We start from the raw sequence: 18,268 nt of genomic DNA, 5'->3' as shown, positions 1-18,268 counted from the left end.
AGCACAGAGTCACAGCCTGATCGGACTCATATTTTCTTCAAATATATATAAAAGAAAAAAACCCAGCAAAAATGTTTTACCTTTTTGATCTTATGATACTCTTCAAGTATCTGATTGTGGATTGACTGTTGGGAAAACACAAAAATAAAGAGCATTCTAAATAAATGTGAAATACTGACACAGCATTTCCTTAATCTTTACAAGGTTTCTGCAAGTTTCTGAAGGTTACATTGACCTGACCTACTTAAATATGACTCTGATTCAAATATTCTTCCTAAAAAAGACATTTATAATAGAGAAACTACAACAGATGCTACCGCAGAGGGCAAAAGCACCAAATCAAACAGAACAAGATTATCCCTATTTATAGGTTGTTTTTTTTTTACCACTGTTTAAAGTCTGAAACTGGTTTCTGAAGACAGTCAGGAATCCCCTGGCTGCCCCATTTAAGCCGATTATATGTCACGTAGAATAGAAAACGAAGACAGAAAAATATTTTTAAACATAAAACCAGAGAACTCACACCTTTAGTATCATCCAGAGTTTGAAATGTATGAGCACACTGGGCTAGCACTGAACATATGGATTCAGCAGCTGTGAAAGTTAAGAAATTTGGCATGGGAAAAAATCGAATTATAATGCTGAATTTGTAAGTAATTATTGTTGGGTGGCATGATGTGTAAATGCAATAGCAGATACACAATGCACACCTTGGTTACAGTCATGTAGGTTTCAACTTCCAGCCTTGGGATGAGACACATTCCTTCCCCATTCGCTCTCCTATAGTGCAACAAGGAAACACTTTCACTGTACTAAAGAAAATAGGCTATATTAATCTACACACAGTCCTCTTGTAAATTCTTCAGCACATATATCATTTTGTTTCATTTTTGCAATCTTTATAATAAAAATACATTTTTGGAGCCTTTAAAGCATTGTTTTACTGACAGTTTTGTGCAACGCAGCTATAAATTATCTGCATATTTTTTTCAATTTGCAGATAATTGAAAAAATATGCAATTTTATTAGCAATTTCTTGAGATGCACCAGACTCGTACGTAAAGTCATGCATATTAAAATTTTGGCTGCACTGATATATATCAAGTTGAAGATAAACTGCTCTATTGTAGGTTTTATGGTAGATTAATTTTAGCGCACCTAATGAATGGGGAGTAACATGTGACTTGCTGATCACCAGTCAAAGGTGGCCGATTCCATTTGATGATTTATTGTTTGCTTCATTTTGGATTCGCCGCTGTTTTTTGTTACAGAACAATAAGATCCAACCAAAAAAATAAATGAAATCTTGACAGCTAAATTCATCAAATGAAAAAACTTGGGTGAAAACAGCAGTGAATAAATGGCTCATACAAGTGAAGAATGCATTATGAAAAACATTTCTGAAGCTTGCAGAAACCCTGTCTTTACCATTTTATCAGCCGTATCATCAGACTTCCTTCTGAACATTACTTTGTGTTCGTTTCGTATGTACCTTGTACTTGTCTGTGCCTTGTTGAAGCTGTTTCAGCTCGTTGTCAAGCACAGTGAACTGCCGGGTGATGCCCTCTATTCGAGCGTGCAGACCCCGGTACTCGCTGTATTCGGCGTTGAAATCGTTTTTATACCTTTGGCGCTGCTCCGGGGAGGTGATCACTGTGTACTTTCTGGGATTAAAAATACAACAAAAAAATATGAGCAACAAATTCCCCCTCAGACATCACATATAACGGTTTGATTCCAGCGAGCAGAAGACGTGCTGGATTTATTTCACGCAAATGCCAGAAAGGCAGCCAGCTTTTGTTTGTGTTGAAACCGTGACCGCTGCGGAAAGCACCTTGCACATGAATTTTACAACAGCTCAACCAAATGATTCTTCTTCACATAAGTGTTTGTTTTTTTGTTGTTTTTGTTAACTCTGCTGCAATACAAAAAGTCCCTTATAAATTGTAAAATTACAAACATCCCAAAATATATGAATCATGTTTGTGACTGCTGATTTATGCTCGACTTCTGTCTAAATTGCAGCATGGGGGAGATCTGTGTTGACCACAGCTGCCAAAATGACAGAAGATAATCACATGTTTTCAGCACTCTGGCTAACACCTGCCTTCCTTCCTCCTTTCTCTCCTGTGCCTCACTGTTTCACTAACAAAGCTGCTCTTCAGATTGTGAGGAGAGAAAAAAAAAGGTTTGTTTTTGCTGGAGTTGTCCCCATCTGGGCCCCAAGTGTTGAATTAGGGCCCAACCCATGCATTTTAAATCTAGAAGTATAGTCTTTCATTAAACCCATCATATTAGCTGTATGATTTTATGAATGCAGTACCTAAGATAAACTTTTAAAACATTGTATTTTAATGTGCAAGGCTTGATGTATCCCTAGTCCACCCCCCTGCAGCAGAAAGACTAGTAATTAAAGATAATAACATTTGAAGCAAAGTGCCAAGTTTATAAAGCCTGGGAATAATAAGTTTTTGTTTAGTTTGCAAAAAAAAATAAAAAATCCACACAGAAAAGCATTATGAACCATTTCATCACAAAGTTGCATCTAAACAAAAAGTAAAACATACTAATCTGCATCTAGAGTTTATGTTTAAAGACACTGCAGGTGTAAGTGTGGAGTTATTTTAACTTCTGCTCTTTGAATCTACAAGCATAAATCTGGCATTTATTTAACAGACTGGTGGATTCTACTTTTAAATGACTTTCGTTGAGATTGTGGACAAAGATTCCTGACTGGGAAAATCCAGATTTCATATTTAGAACCCATTTAGTAATTTACTTAATACTCACAATAAATAATCTGCCACTTCAGGTGATGATGAAGGAATACTGGTAGTTTTGCACATCCCATTCAGATCTGAAACAAGGTCACACAAATTAGAGTTTTACTTTTTAAAAATGGGACAGACCAAGGTACATTCTATAAAAACCTAATTTAACGAAGGTCAACTCATTGGTCCGTCACTCAGATGTATTTTGTGAGCACAAGTGAAGACGGCTCAAAGGCGAGTTTATTTCAGGAATTCAATTCAAACGGGGAAACTCACATGGGTGAGTGTGTGGAATATTTTAAGAGTTTCTACAGTTTAGATCAGGACAGTCTGTCGGCCAATCAAACACAGTGACACCATGATTATTACAGCACGTAATGGGAAACTGAGCCTGAAACCAGGTAGGATGCTTCTGATGTCTCTGCTACAGGAGAAGCTTAACGCCAGGAATGCGACTGCTCTAATCCGTGTCCTGTGTCTCTCTTTTGGTGGCTTGTGAAATACAGACTTAGGTCGCAGGCCATGGTCTGTCTGCCTCCCACAACTGGTTTTGCTTTGCAATCTTCTGAAAGCTGTGGTAATTCCTGTTGCCTGTGCGCTTTTCTTTACAATGCCTTCCTTCCACTCAATTTTCTATTAGTATCTGAGCAGCTTGCTTCTTTATGCCTCTTACCCTCGCAAACAAAAGCTGTCAGCAGTTGTAATTCAATTGACCATAAAATTGTGCAAATTGGAGTTATAAATATAAATTTGCTTAAAAAGTAATTTTGAAGAAAACCCCCCCAAAAAACTTGCATTTTTAGCTAAGTTTTTGTGGATCTTCAGCCATATCAAAACTTATTCACATCATTTTAAATTTCTTATTAAATGCATTTACAAAATTGCAGAGGTTTTTTTTCGACATTAGCGGAACAGCTTAAATTTTTTGCGCACATCTTTAATGGGATCACAGCTAGCGACTGTCTGCTTCTCAGTTTTGTAGGCTGCAACATTTCTGTTCTGATCAGCTTTTTGAGTTTTTTTTGCTAGATGAAAACCATAATCATCAAAATAGACATAAATCAGCACTTGAACTTCTGTCTTATTGAGATGAACCTGTACATAAATAAGATATTTCCATAAAGAAATATTATGTTCAGATCAGAGAATATTTTGGACATGAAGTTGAACAGCAGGGGTCTCACTTTAGACACCGAGAAGCTTTCAGGTCACATGATTCATCACCTACTCAGTGGAATGACTAACATACCTATATACACAAAGTAGTATTTTATTGAGAAACACACAATGTGCGAGTGTGCTGGGTCTTACCTGTGCTTTTAAATGCAATACTGTTCTTGAAGTTTTTCAGGCTCATCTCACATGCTGCTTTGGGCTCAGACGCAGGCTCCTGACAGATCTTTTTCTCCTTCGCCCTCCCTTTCCCCTTGTCCTTGCTTTTCTCCTTGTCTTTATGTTTTTTTGACTTCTTTCTGGATTTGTTGTTAACCGCTGAAGGGCCATTTTCCCGCGGGCCCTCCAGCACGGTGTGCCCGGAGGACGATGTGCCTATGCTGGGCGCGGAGGCCACCGTTGACACGGACAGGAGCGATGGCGGCTGACTGAGCCTCTCGGACAGCGTCGTTTCCTGAGAGTCGCCGTCCCGCCCGTTGTTGCTGGAGTCATTGCTGACGTCCGACAAAGCCTCGAAAGGACGGGGGATGTCCAGCACCGGGAGCGGCTGCGAGCCAGACATCATGCCGCTTTCGGACGTCGACACTGCGCCGCCAGAGTCTCCTCGCCCGCACGAAGAGCTGAGCTTGCCGTTTATTTGGACTGTTGCGGCCTTGCTGGCAAGGTGTGATATTCTGGGCTTTTTGTTGGCAAGAGGGTCGATGAAGTCAACAGTCGGCCGTTTCTGGTGAAAAATAAGACACCAGGTTTTAAAGAGGGGGGCAAATATATGCCAGAATATATTACAGAAAAGCTGTTTTTTCACCAAAATGTTCCAAAACACTTAAAATGAGTAATTGAACTGGACTTCTCTTATTATCCTGAAGACGTTTCATCCTCTCACCCAAAACCTTCTTCAGTTCAGAAACTAATGTTGGAAGTATTGGGCTCTTTAGTTTTAATCAGGAGCAATCACCCTGATGGGGCAATAGAGGCAGGGGCAGTGCCAAATGGGGTGTGGAGGTTTCTGCCCCTTCTCGATGATTGACATGTAAAAGCACCAGGGCATTTCTGTGCAGTAGTAAAGCGGTACAGCTTAAATAGGGAAGTGGAGAAAAAGAACAAGTGGAACATATATGTATTCATCTAATATATGATGTGGGAATTAGGGAAAGCATTCTCAAATGCTTTCCCTAATCTTTATCTGTGCATGTATAAAGTAGGAGGACTTATTTTTTTTAATCAATGATACTAATGAGGCCGTTGTCGTCACTAATGAAGGATGTTTTCCAAACACAATTTTCTGGTACGTTTTAAATCTAGCAAAGCTCTCAGACAAAGGACAAAACACCCAAACACAAGCTCAGTGGTTTGGTAAATGCAGTCCAGCGCAGTGAAGAATGTTCAGACATTTACACTGGAGAAGCAAAACAGCAGCTGCACAGATGAGCTAACTTAGGTCAAGACTCAGGTTTATCTACATCTCAAGGACGAAGAACAATCCTTCAAAGATAACAATGTACACATTTTGGACAGGGAAGACCGACGGTTTGAGAGGCGTGAAAGAAGCCATCTTTGTGAAACATGAAAAACCAACCTGGAACCGAGGAAGCCGTCTAAAATTCAAACCTCCTTAACATCTACAGCGTAGCCTTGACTTGTTTCTCCCTGCGGTTTCACAGAAACTCGTACCTTGAGACATTTGACCAAAACTGTAGACACTGTTGACATTGTTGGGGATTTGATAGGATCATCAGTTTCAATGAGACTTAAAAAGGGAATATAATAGAGGGTAGGGCCAGGATTTCACATGACCTCATTAGTGACATCAATAAGGGTGATATCGCCCTTTCCGTGTGATTGTTACTGATTACACATTGTGAACCTGATGCTTTCTAAGTTTCAGAACGGAAGAAGCCTTTTGAATGTCTTCAAGAAAATGAGAGAAGTCCAGTTACCGGTACCTTCATTTTTAACTTTCACGATTACCATGTCCAGGTGGCTGAGAATCTAAACTAACGTCCTTAAAATGGGTTATCTTAGCATAATGCTGGAAAGACAGATCAAGAACCAATTAATGACTCGTGCTGCATCTGAAAGACTCATTTACCCTTCAAAAAAATATTTATTTTACACAACTCGTCCAACTCCTTAATATGATATCAAAACCATCCATGAATGGAGCCTCTATGTACAAACATCTCTAAAAATGTCACATTTTTGTGGTAATTAAAAAAATGTTTCACCTCTAAAATCAAATATGTTCTGCATAATTCAACTGAAAATGAAGCTATTTGATGGGAAAAAAAAAAAATGAACATGACAGAATAACCTGGACTGGACCGACTGACGAATCACAGTTTGAGTCGCAGTTTCCAAAGAGCCCACTAAGAATCAAAGGGAGCACACTGTAAAAATGTATCAATCAGGAGAAGGCTGACATTTTCACATTCACAAGGCTGACATTTTCCCAAAACCTTGAGGCAAATTGAGATATGAATTCACGAACCCAAACTTTACATTTTCAAAAGGCACTTTCAGGGAAAACAAAAACAGACATTATAACATCAGTGAAAGATGGTGGTGGAAGAATTGTGATCTAGGGTTACTATTCTTTGTATGCAACAAGGTAAATCTGACAGAAAACCTGTTGGGTCACTTGAAAATGGCCGTGGACATCCTCACAATGACGAGGAAGAAAACCAAATAAAAAAAAATCAACACAGTAGTTTACATGAGTGAGCATTTGCAACCAGTTTTTCTTTTCTTAGTGTAATGCAATTTTATTTATACAACACATTTTCAGCAGCAAGGCAATATACAGTGCTTTCACTTTGTATTAACAGATGCTAAGCGGAAACAGATGCTTTAACAGTAACATATGCTTTTGTTTTTCTGTTGACTTGTTCAGGATGTTTGGCACTTAAAGGGTGGAAATATGAGGCCGACGGGAAGTAACACTTTTGAAATCTACTGTATTTGTCCAGCGAGTATGAAAAACTGCATTGTGGAACTTCCTGATTTAACCCACATCAACCTGAACATTACACTAAGCTCTCTGTGGCTACTTGTAAGACATAACCTTCAAACTAATCCTTCAGTACTGCTGCCTTTTACACATGTATGTGTGTGTGTGTGTACACGTGTCTGTGTTGTGTTTGCAAAAGGAGGGACAGGAAAGAATGGGGCATACAGTAAGTGTCTGGGGTGAAAACAACCTGGAGGGAAGGAGCTATTAATAAAACATAGCAGGTTCTCGTTTGTCTGCCTAATGGAAACGTAAATAATCCTGTTGGCCGTGTGTTTGTAAGCAACGCAAGTCAAATGGAAGCAGTTAGACATGCATTACAAATTAAGCTGTAAAACAAAAATACACTCAAGAGAAAAAAAAAAAAAGTTAACGCAAAAATTCAAACCAGAATAAATTCATAAAAAGGGGAAATAAATTTTGTCCTATGTCTTAAAAGTGATGAAAAGCTGAACTGCCATATACTTAACCATCACTGTGGACATGCAGTTGCATAAAGTGTCTCAGCTGCAGTAAAAGTGTCTCAGTCAACATGCTTGGAAGGTGTGAAGGTGACCACCAGGTGAATGAGAGAAGGTGGGACTCACCTGAGACGGAGAACTGGATCCCAGCTCTTTGGGAGGACTCTCTGGTATGGGTGCAGAGCTGGTTTGGGCTTGTTTTCTGCATGAATTCAAGCAAAAACAGGTGGAGATCCAATTAAGCAGCTTGAAAAAATATAACAGTCAAAGCTAAACTCAGTACAACAGCATTAACCAATAAAACATCAGCAGCTGTCTGTTTAGAAGACAGCTTTTAGAACACTGTCTTCTAAAAGCTCTTCCTTTAGAGCCACCACCCGAATCTGTCCTCTAAAACATTCCTCGCAACAGAATGTGAGAAGTGCTTAAGGCACGGAAAATTTGTTATTTTTTACTGTCGCCAACATTTGGACATTCAAAGTTTTCTCCTAAAACTGGTAAGTGCCATCATGTCCTAAATTCAACACATTTAAATCCTTTAAATTTGAAAATGCATCACTCAAAACGACACAAACTATTGAGCTTTCATCTCAGTGATGACAAGTAAATTACATGGAAGCGGACTTCGGAGACAAGTTACAGTTGCCGTGTGAAGCTGAGTGGGTAGCTATGACAACTGTGAAGGAGGAGGTACTTGACAGGACAGCGTTTTTATCACAAACAGATTATGCTAATTTTCAGTAATTAAACCCACACATTTCCGTTAGTTTAACCCCATTTAGTGTGTTTTTTAAAAAGTATTTAATGGATAATTCTCTCTCTTTTTTTTTAAATCTCGGACACAGTTAGTCGAGTGTTTATTTTATAGCTTAACAACTACAGCAGATTGATGTAAGATAGTGAGACAGCGAGCCGACACTCTGCAGTGACGGAAAGAAAGTGAGAGCTGGAGAATATGGTGGTGCAGCTCACTTTGAGAAAGGAAGCCATTTGGCCAGTGGGATTATGAAAACAATCGCTACGTAGTTGTTTGGAGGAGTCAAGGCACCGGTTGTGTTTGCTTCTGAACTGCTTTTATTCCTGGCCACCCCCACACAGAGCTTGCACGGCTGCGACGTTCACACCTGCTTTGGAGGACATGCACTTTTGGCTTCATTTATCCAAGCAGAAAACATTACGGCTCCAGGTACGAAGCGAGCCTAGTGTTGTAGTAGAGCAAGCTGTTAGGCAGTAGCAGCCAAACTAGGAGCCGTGTTGATATAAACCTATCCAAGATAAACTGATCATCTCCACAGAGATTAAATGAAGTCTCAGGAAAAAAAACAAAAAAAAAACACAGATTTTTATGCATGTATAGCATGCACAATATTGGCAAGAAGTAAAACATTAAAGCTTGCTCTGGATTAAGAGTGCACAAATAGAGATGACATTGCGGTTGCAAAATTAAAAGGTGATTAGAGCTGCACAATGTTGCCACAACTGATGACAAACTCAGTTGTTGGGCACGGTTTGGCACGAGGACAGTCCTGCAGGCAGGGACTGCAAGTGAGACGAGAGGCAGACCAATTCGGCTGGACCTTGGACGGACGCCACCTCACACACAGATCAGCATGTGCTGGAACACTGTTGCATCATGCGCGTTCCAGTCATGTTGCTCTGCTGCTGCTCCTGCGTGACTTGCTGCATGAGCTCCAAACTCTAGAGGAACTAAGGTGGGGGAGGCAGAATTAGGTGGGAGGCTCTGGTTGTTTAGTCAGCTGATGAACTCCCAAACTGAGCTCAAAGTGCAAAGAAAAAAGAAAAAAAGAAGACAGACACAAACAGAAAGAGAAGGTGCACATTTGCACCGTCTTACAAAACAAAATGTGTCTGTGAACTCATTGGATGCACTGGGAATTAAAGAAACAGAAATCCATTTAGAGTGGGATAGTTCAGGGGCAGCTGCTACCTTTGTAAAAGTTTCAATTGCTGACTGCTTCAAAGTACATCTGTGTTATTATTTTACTACATTTCAGCAAGTTTTATGAACTTAAAACAAACCAAAGAAAAATATTCAATTCTTTCACAGAATACCTGTCTTATGTTAGTAGTAATAATAATAATAAGAAGAAGAAAAATTTGAACAAATATGTAAAATAACTATTTAAAAAAAATAAAAGTTACTTATGTAGGATTTTTTAATGACCTTATTTTGTGCAAAACCCAATAGGCAGTAGGAAAATCTGCAGAAATTTACATAAAATTAACTTTAGAGTGTTATTTTCCAACAGGCAACTGGAAAGTTTTTTTTTTTTTTTTTTACACGGTCTAAACAAGCATCTGTTTTAAACAAGCATGAGTTCCCCACCTGCAGCCTTGCCCCGTTTCTATGTTTCTGGTAATGTTGTATCAGATATTCTTTGGTCAGTCAACCGGGTCATGTGACACGGCCTTTAAAATGTTACTCAACTTTGTATCCATCCCTCCTCAGCAAAGCTTGCATTATCCCTTATCGATATCCTTTGGCCTTTTCCTGTTTCTCTTCCTCATAGGCAAAACATGTCAAAAACAACTTTTCTGCTTTTGTCTTTTTGACTAAACGGGGTCAAAAAGGCCCTTATCCAGATGTACTTGCAGGATTTTTTTTTAAAACTTCCAGTAGGTCACAGTTTTGATTGTCAGGTGTCATTGTTTAGAAAAGGACAAGCATAACATATTGTATAAACATAACAGGATTATTCTTTCAATATTCTTTACACAAAGCTCAAGCTCAGTATGCAGGCAATTGCTTGCACTGAATTTTGAAGGCATCAGAGTAAAAAACAAGTGCAGAACACAGTCTTCTGATTTTTAGCTGCAGGAAGTATTGAAAACTGTACAACCTTTTCATTGTACTTCATAATTGTGTGCTGATTGTGTTGGTCTACCACATCTAATCCTGAAAAAAATACAAGGTGACATACCTGAACAAAATTCTCTTGAGAAGCTGCTGGTCTCCCTCTGTGTATCCTGGCCAGTCCTTCTGGACTTCCTTATACATACAATCCTTCAATGTGAAGGTATTTTCTTTCCCATTCAGATTGGCAACCTAAGAACAGAAACATAGCACTACGTTAATACACTAATCTTCACCAACTAATCTGGGGGAATGACACTGAAGATGAAAGTGAGTGGAGAAAATGAAAACCCCAATGTTGTAGATGTTTCCATGACTCGCCTGTTGCAGGTGGCTGTCCAGGGATTCTTTGTCGAGCTGTGACAGGCCGTCCTTCTGCAACCTCAAAATCAGTTCGGGCTTTTTGTAAGGTTTCAGGGCCAGCAGGTGTACGAGGCGCTCACGGAGAGGCCGGTGCTGAGTCGTGGCTTTCTTCTGCGTGCTGCTGGAGATGAGGACGGGCCGAGACGTCCTCCGTGACGGGGCTACGTCTGAAAGCGCAGGGGCCGGTTTCCGGATCTGGACTTTCTTACCTTTGAAAGTCAGCCACACATGAAAAGAATGTTTCTATTTACAAACACAAAAAAAATAAAGTTTTTTAATTATGTACAGAGACATTTATGGTTTTCCCTTTTGGGTCGCTGAACTCGCCGAATGTTTTATTAAAAAGTACCGCGCAGCAGAAATGCACTGATAAAGTAGCCAGTGAATGGAACAACATCAAAAATCATTTGCTATTTGACCCAAACAGCCTGTCAAATCCAGGGTGAACCAGTTCACAAGAAGAGCATAACTACATCATCACTTGGATGTTTGCAGATTCTTCCAGTCTGACTCTGTAATTTAACTCCTGACATGTTTACAATGTCTAAGTGGAGGGTCTGATTGCTCTCCTCAGAAACTAAAGACAAACTTATAAGCTAGCAGTCTTGGGAAGCACAAGGCTAAAAGCACATTATGCACTGAGCAACAGTATGTTCGAGTCAATATCCAGCTTTCCTCACCTACGTATCTCCCCCCTGGCTTGATGACGATGGCGCTCCTGCTGCGAGTCGTCTCCTCAGCCTGGGCCATGCTCTCTCTGGCCTTCTGGTAGGAGTCGTCGGTGGCTCGCACTGTGATCTTGTCCTGGATGCTGCCCAGACAATCCAGCTGAATGCCCCCTTCACTACCAAAACAAAGAGCAGATGCTAAGAAAAACATAGGCAGAAAGAGAAGTTGAAACACAACAAGTATGAAAGAAAAAAAAAACATATTGATTTGATAGCCAACTGAAAGAAAGCCAAGCCATTCTCACATATGCTTTTGCATTACATGCACAAGCCATTTTTTTATTTTTCAACTTTTCATTCCTACCCAGAGATTGAATAAATCTTCTGTGGGAACAACGATTATTTTTCCAATTTCCTCCAACCAGCCATGGTTTCCCACTGTGCAGCTCATTGCCACATAAAATCTGATTCTTTCCCGACTTTCCGACCGTTTTTTTTTTATTCTCCTCCACTTTGGCGGAAAATGAGACGGTGCTGGCACGATCTGCAAAAGCTGAGCTCGGTCATTTGGGTTTCAGGCTGCAATTCAATCCTGAGTAGGATCTAGGGAGAGACTTAAATGAACTCCGCCTGACCCACATGTTAAAAATACTTTCAGAATAATTGGGGTCAGAAATCTGAAAATGACAAGATTCTCATTGTTCCCCTTTCTGTTTCTGTGCCCGTCTTTTTAGGCACTAAAATCCACGTGCGTTTATTCGATTAATCACATGTTCCTTTTTTGGACTCATTAGTTCTTGAGTAGCTTTTCTGTTATAAAAAGAAAGTGTGCAAGTGGGTACACATTTAACCCCTGGATGTATAAATTAATTTCTTACTGTAGTTCACAAGTGCATCTAACAGAGGCTTGTTCATTCAGCTCAAAACTTGTGTGAAGTCAGTTCTCACTGAAAGAGGGGAAAAAAGGGATGTGATTCTGCTTTAGATTTCACCTGGTGATGTACTGCTGGATGCAGTCGAAGCTGCCCTGGGGGTTATCTCTGCCCACATTCGACAGGTCGAAAGTAAACGCTTGCAGCTCGCTGGAAGTTTCTGACCGTGGAATTGAAATCTTCTGTGAAAGACAGAACAGGAAAAAAAAACAAAAAAACATGGACGCGTTAAAAAAACCAAACAAAACATGTTTCTTGATTTAGAATCTAATTATCATAGAAATATATAAAATTTTTTAATTGAGTAAAGAAGTTATGCAAGATGTACTTATGACTTTATAATCTTGTAAAAAAAAAAAATAATAATGTTTTGTAATAGCAGGAAAAAAAAAATCCATCTAATGCCACATTATATACAGCCAGAGCCGGATCAGTGGTATTAAGTTTTAGGTACTCTTTTGCAGCAGGCACCCGGACCCCTCCCCTACCTATTGCTGCACACTGGCATTAAGCCTGACAGAAGAATCACACTTTTCACTTGATCAGAAGATAAATTTGACCATATGGAAATATTTCCATTCACCCCCCCCAAAAAAAAGCATTGATTGCCGAAATCAATGTGTATCACTCAATACTTTTTTTTTTTTTTTTTTAAACGTATCATTTTAAAACTACCATGTACAAGCTACCTATGGTAAGTCTGTCTCCTCACAGCCAGTATTGAACATTTTTATGGAGAAACCTTAGATACACAAGTGGTCTCACCCCCCTCCCCAAAGGTCTTTGAAGGCGTTTAGAGATACACACTATATTGGGCTGCAGTTGTGCAGATGCCACTAAAAGCAGCTTGTAATAATTAGTACTGTGTGCGTTTCAGTGATTGTTGTTGCTACGTTTATTGCTGTGTTTTTGTTTTTTTTCCTGTTTCTACAGGTGGAGAAGCAGCCTTCTAGGGTGTTATCTTGCAATCTCTATTCTGCTCACCTCTATTCTTATCTTTTCGCTTTCAGCCCCACCAGTCTCTTTTTTTTTGTCATTTTCCCCCTTTTGTATCAGTCTCCATGTAAAATGCATTTGAATATATACATTTCTGCTGCACTGTCAAATGCTGTATATAAAATATTTATTCAATATGCACTGCAGCAGCGAGAATAACTTGTTTTTCTGCTTAATAAAAGTATTTAGATCATATTGCATGACTCCGTTTACTCAAGGTTATGACACGATCACATTCTTGCATGAGTCTGTTGCTATAAATTTAACAAGCAGTCATGCAATAGACAAAACTCCAGTAATTTATGTATACTTTGGGCTCAAATCTCGCAATTACAATTCTCCAGCATTGATCTTTTTACATTTGGGAAAAAAAATTCTATAACCATTTCCAACTCCCTCTTAAAAAAAAAAAAAAAGCTGATTGGTAGTTTCTAAGTGGAAGAAATAGTTTGAAATGCAGCAGCAGAAATTTGGACGCTGCATGCTGGTAAGCCTTTTCAAAGCCATGGAGAAGAGGAAGCAGAGGAAGAAAGGGTGACCTTAAAACCTCCCATTTTACCTTCCATTCAGGGCTTGGTTTGTGTGCGAGATTGGCTGGCCAGCTGAATTCGTGGGCTGTCACTGCATCACACTGATCCAGTTCAACAGCACACAGAAGCAGCAGCCAATTAAGATACTTTCGGACTCCTAACACGGGTCCGCATGACCAGTCAGCAGTTCACTGGTAATAGCCTAACCTGTATAAGAAGCTCAGGATGTGACTCAGTGGATTTTATCTGCGCTAGAAGTGACATGTGGTCAAGATGCGGGCCGCTCTGCTCTGTTCAAAGAAGATCTCAGAGATGTGAGAGCAGAGGATGAGTTACAAAGAGCTCTGCGTATATTGCAGCTCACCTAGACAGAGCTTGGTAGCTTCACAGAAGGTTTTATGGTCTGCAGTATCACATTTAAAAGCAGAGGGGGATTGAGAGAAAAAGTTTTGGAAAGGAGATGATAGTTTACTCCAAACGTGACAGATACCTCTAGGGAAAAAGAGTAAAGCGTAAAACCAATAGAAGAAAAGCTGATTAATCATAGTACCTTAAGCGACAACACTTTTCAGATTGGATGCTGTTACTAAGGAGACTTTTGGAATCGAATTGTAAAATGATGTTAGAACATAGTTGACTTGTCTGCAGTTCACTCAGGCTATGAGAGAGTGAGATCTCCAGTAGATAACAGGAAGGCTGAATGAAATACACCAAAGCTGCTGCTTTATCCTGTTGTGCTTCTGGCTCTCCGTTATGGGAAATCATCCATGTAGAAAAAAAAAATGACAATGTCCTGTAGGTGGTAAAACTATTTTTAAAAAGTGCAGTAAATGTGTGAATCTACTATCTAAAGGTATAGGTGCAACATGGCATTACTACGCCTAATACCATTAGGTAAAATCAATTTTAAAATAGCCACTTAAAACAGCCAGAAAATCAAAATACAAACAATTATTTTTCAGTTCTCTTATCCATTTGATCTACTTATTTAAAAGGGCAAACAAAATCATATTCTCAAGCTATCTGAGCTGTTCTCTGAAAACCTTTAATCTGTGCTTATTTAGTGGAACCATCTTCTAAAATTAAGTAATCTTTTGCTTTCAATCTCAATGAAGGTATTACGCCAATGCATGCAAGTAAGAAGGGGAGACAATGACATGTAACTCATTACACTAATGCCCTCTTTTAAAGTTATTGGTTTTAGTCATGTTGACACAAGAGAGACCAATGTTTGGCCTTGCACACACACACAAAAACCCCCCCAGCTCTCATAGCGGTGGTTGATCTCCTGATTGCTCCCGTATTTGTTTCTTATTGCCTGAAGAACATACCCCGTCGATTTTTGGGAAAGGATGTAGCTGGCACACGCAGCGCATGCTTGGCCTCAATTTGGAGATTCTTATTGTTTATCAATGCGGATGCTATTGTTATGAATGTAATTACACTTCTTGTTGTGAGGAACACTATCCAGATGCATGGAATGCATAATAAAAAGGAGAATAGTGCTGGGGGGCAATGTTCTGCTGAGAGAGTTCTGGCCCCGACAAACACGTACCACCCACCTAAACACTGCTGCAGCCACACACACACACACGCACACACACCTTTCATGAACATTTTTACAGTGGCAGGATAATGCACTCCTGTGAAATTTGAGCTCCAGCTGGAAGAGTGGTGGTGATACTATGTCTTGGAACCTGCTAAGGTTTGAGACTTGACAGCTACTGTGCTGTGAAAGATTATTTTCTCTCTCTCATGCAGATTTCATCGGTTAGTGCTTTTTGTCATAATTAAATTATTTGGAGCGTTGATATCATCGGTTTTGGAGCAAGGAAAGGAGAGAAATTTCAAAGAGTAAATATTAATTGGTGATGTAATTTATTCAGGTAAAAAGTGATCAAAAACCTGCCTCTCCCTATGTGGAAAATTATTTCATTCAAACAATAAAACTAACCTGCCACAAATGAAATCAAGTTTTTGTAAGTAGAAGCAATGAGTGGAGGGATTTTATTCCACTCTTTATGGGATTGTTTTAATTCAGCAACACTGGGGGATTTTAATATGGTCCGTTTAAGGTAATTATGCAGCATAAAGATTGAAGCCGAAACTTTAACAGGGCCAATCAAAGACAGGTGGGTCTTACAGGTGGGCTCTGGATTACTGACCATATAAAAGTTTACAAGCAGATTGCTGGTCATTCTCTCTGAGAATCTTCCTGATAAGAGACAACTCAACTTTCTATTGATTATATCACACCAACACTCTACCACTGCTGGTTTTGATCATCGGTATGACACTCTGTGCAAGTTTCTATTGTTGAATCATGGCCACAAACTTTAAATTTGACAAATGACACCTGCAGTGCTTTGAAGCATTTATTTGTCCTTTAGTTATCCTAATCTCCATTTGCAGATAAAGACCATCGCTCTTGGAAAGTGAGTCCAAATATGTGAAGAATTGCTTTTTAAACCAGTCAATAACTGATTCTTATTTGTTCTTGCATTTCTTTAGCTTAGGACATGATGTGTTGCTTTTTGAGGTCTGTTTAGTCTATTTTGGGTTGCAAGACTGGTTCTATTTAGGAGAAATCTTGATTCAGGTCAGTCAGTCATCAGGCTGGAAAACTTGGAAAGTGAACACAGCTTTCCAAAAATTAGGTGAATGTGACTTAATAAAGCCTGATGGGTTATTAATTTTTTTTATATAGACCTAGGTGTTTAGGTCTATATAACATATGTCCAATCTTTGGACATACGTTTTTTTTAATGATTATTATTTATTGACCTGATTTTAATTACGGTAGAAAAAAAAAGGGCCTGGAAAAATCAAACATTTGCAAGCAAAAATAACATCGACATTGCGAGAGAGAGGATAAAGAAGGTAAAAGTACAATCTGCTTCATGCAGATTGCACTCTTCATCTGTCTTTTCAAATACGTGTAATATTTGAAAAGACAGATGAAGAGTGAGGCTGAGCTGACCGTGTTAGTCCAGATACAATTAGGAGGCAGAGGAACTGACTGAAAACCAGGGCACAGGGGTGTGACTAAGCTGGCTCACTGACTCACTGTAGAGGATGACACCGCGAGAAGAGGCTCCTCCGCACCAAATGGCTCAGGTTTCACTTGAACAAACATTACAGCTGAACCCACTCTGAGTACGCATACAAAATAAGAGTGAAGTGTCTGGAAAAGAGATGGATTCTTACTGAAAACCCCAGCTGAAGAGCCCCTTGTAACGGTCAGCCCAGCCTCACCCAAAAGCAAGACAGCGTTCCTCTCATGTAGGTGAGCTGTGTAACTGGGCCACCAAAGTCTGTTTGTATATGCGTGTGGGTACCGATGAAATAAGATTCAACTGCATAGTGATGTTTGTGCAAACTGACACTGACTGTGGCTAAAGAGGTTGCAAAAACAAGGTTTAGCAGTTTGATAATAATCATAATATCTATTACGGCAATACTTTGACGTAAATTAGATTTCTGATATATACTGGCAAAAAAAAAAAAGTCAGAATATAACGATGACTTTCACAGCAGCCTGCCAAGATATAATCTAGCTGGAGATAACGCCAACGACTCATTAAGGTCTTTCTGAAAAAATAACTTAAAAAAAAAGTATCATTTACACATCAGTTTTACGTAAAAAAAAATTGCCAGCTTTTCAGTGTGACCTTTAAAAGCATTCGGACCTGTCAACTGGTTTTGGTACCGACAAACCGGACTCAAGAGTGTGGAAATGGTAAAAACAAAGCAAAGAAGAAAACATGTCTAAGAGGAGCCACTGAAGTGGAGTTTAAAAAGGTCATCTCATGCTTGATAGGACTGGGGAGGAGAAATAAATAAATAAATAAAAAACACGTACAGGCAGAGATTAAGCTGTAACAATCATGTTTTTGGACTTAGGAATCTGATCTAGTAACTTATTATGAAAGCACTGCACAATCCGGTACAAATTATCAGATGCATGTATTATCAGATATCACATGTATGACTCTAAAAAGAGTGAACAACAGGAAGACAACATGTCTAACATAACTAAGAATCAGTGAGTAAAAGTCTAAGACACAATCTGGCCTTTCACCTCATTTAACCGCTTTCCTCTAGGGCGATTCAAAATATCTTTGCTGGACAAGCTTTTAAGTCTTGCAAAGGGAGTCAGGGAATCGGAAAATATTCATGTTTTCAACGACTTTGAAGGATTGTACTAAAAAGAATCTATCTGGATGTCTCTCAGCATCTAAACGATCTTATTTTACCAATTCAGAAAAGTTTTTAATAGATAGATTAATGAATAAAGTTAACCAAACAGAATCTGAAAGCATACTCCCATTTTTTTTTTATTTAACAAAATGGTACACTTCGGAAATCTTGAAAATAAAGCTTCAACCAGCAGATGGTAACTGACATTTTTGATCTCGCTCTAGTCCGGGGTATCAAAACTAGGGTCCACCAGGGCTGGTGTCTAACAGCTTTCAATGTGGCTATGCTTAAA

General features: G+C 39.3%; 1 protein-coding gene across 1 annotated transcript in view; it reads right to left on the bottom strand.

The window, feature by feature from the left end:
- ell (elongation factor RNA polymerase II) overlaps positions 1-18,268 on the bottom strand; it is a 38,998-nt gene that overhangs the window by 2,425 nt on the left and 18,305 nt on the right. Inside the window, exons 3-11 of the mRNA XM_008407112.3 lie at positions 12,311-12,432; positions 11,331-11,494; positions 10,609-10,859; positions 10,355-10,479; positions 7,539-7,614; positions 4,083-4,668; positions 2,791-2,857; positions 1,493-1,664; positions 81-125 (exon numbers count right to left, since the gene is read on the bottom strand). Coding sequence (XP_008405334.1) covers positions 81-125; positions 1,493-1,664; positions 2,791-2,857; positions 4,083-4,668; positions 7,539-7,614; positions 10,355-10,479; positions 10,609-10,859; positions 11,331-11,494; positions 12,311-12,432 — 1,608 coding nt within the window. The remainder of the gene's footprint in view (positions 1-80; positions 126-1,492; positions 1,665-2,790; positions 2,858-4,082; positions 4,669-7,538; positions 7,615-10,354; positions 10,480-10,608; positions 10,860-11,330; positions 11,495-12,310; positions 12,433-18,268) is intronic.

This window comes from Poecilia reticulata, chromosome 4 (assembly GCF_904066995.2).
Source record: "Poecilia reticulata chromosome 4, P_reticulata-male-v2, whole genome shotgun sequence".
NCBI lineage: Eukaryota > Metazoa > Chordata > Actinopteri > Cyprinodontiformes > Poeciliidae > Poecilia > Poecilia reticulata.
This window is presented reverse-complemented; position numbering and strand designations above follow the sequence as displayed.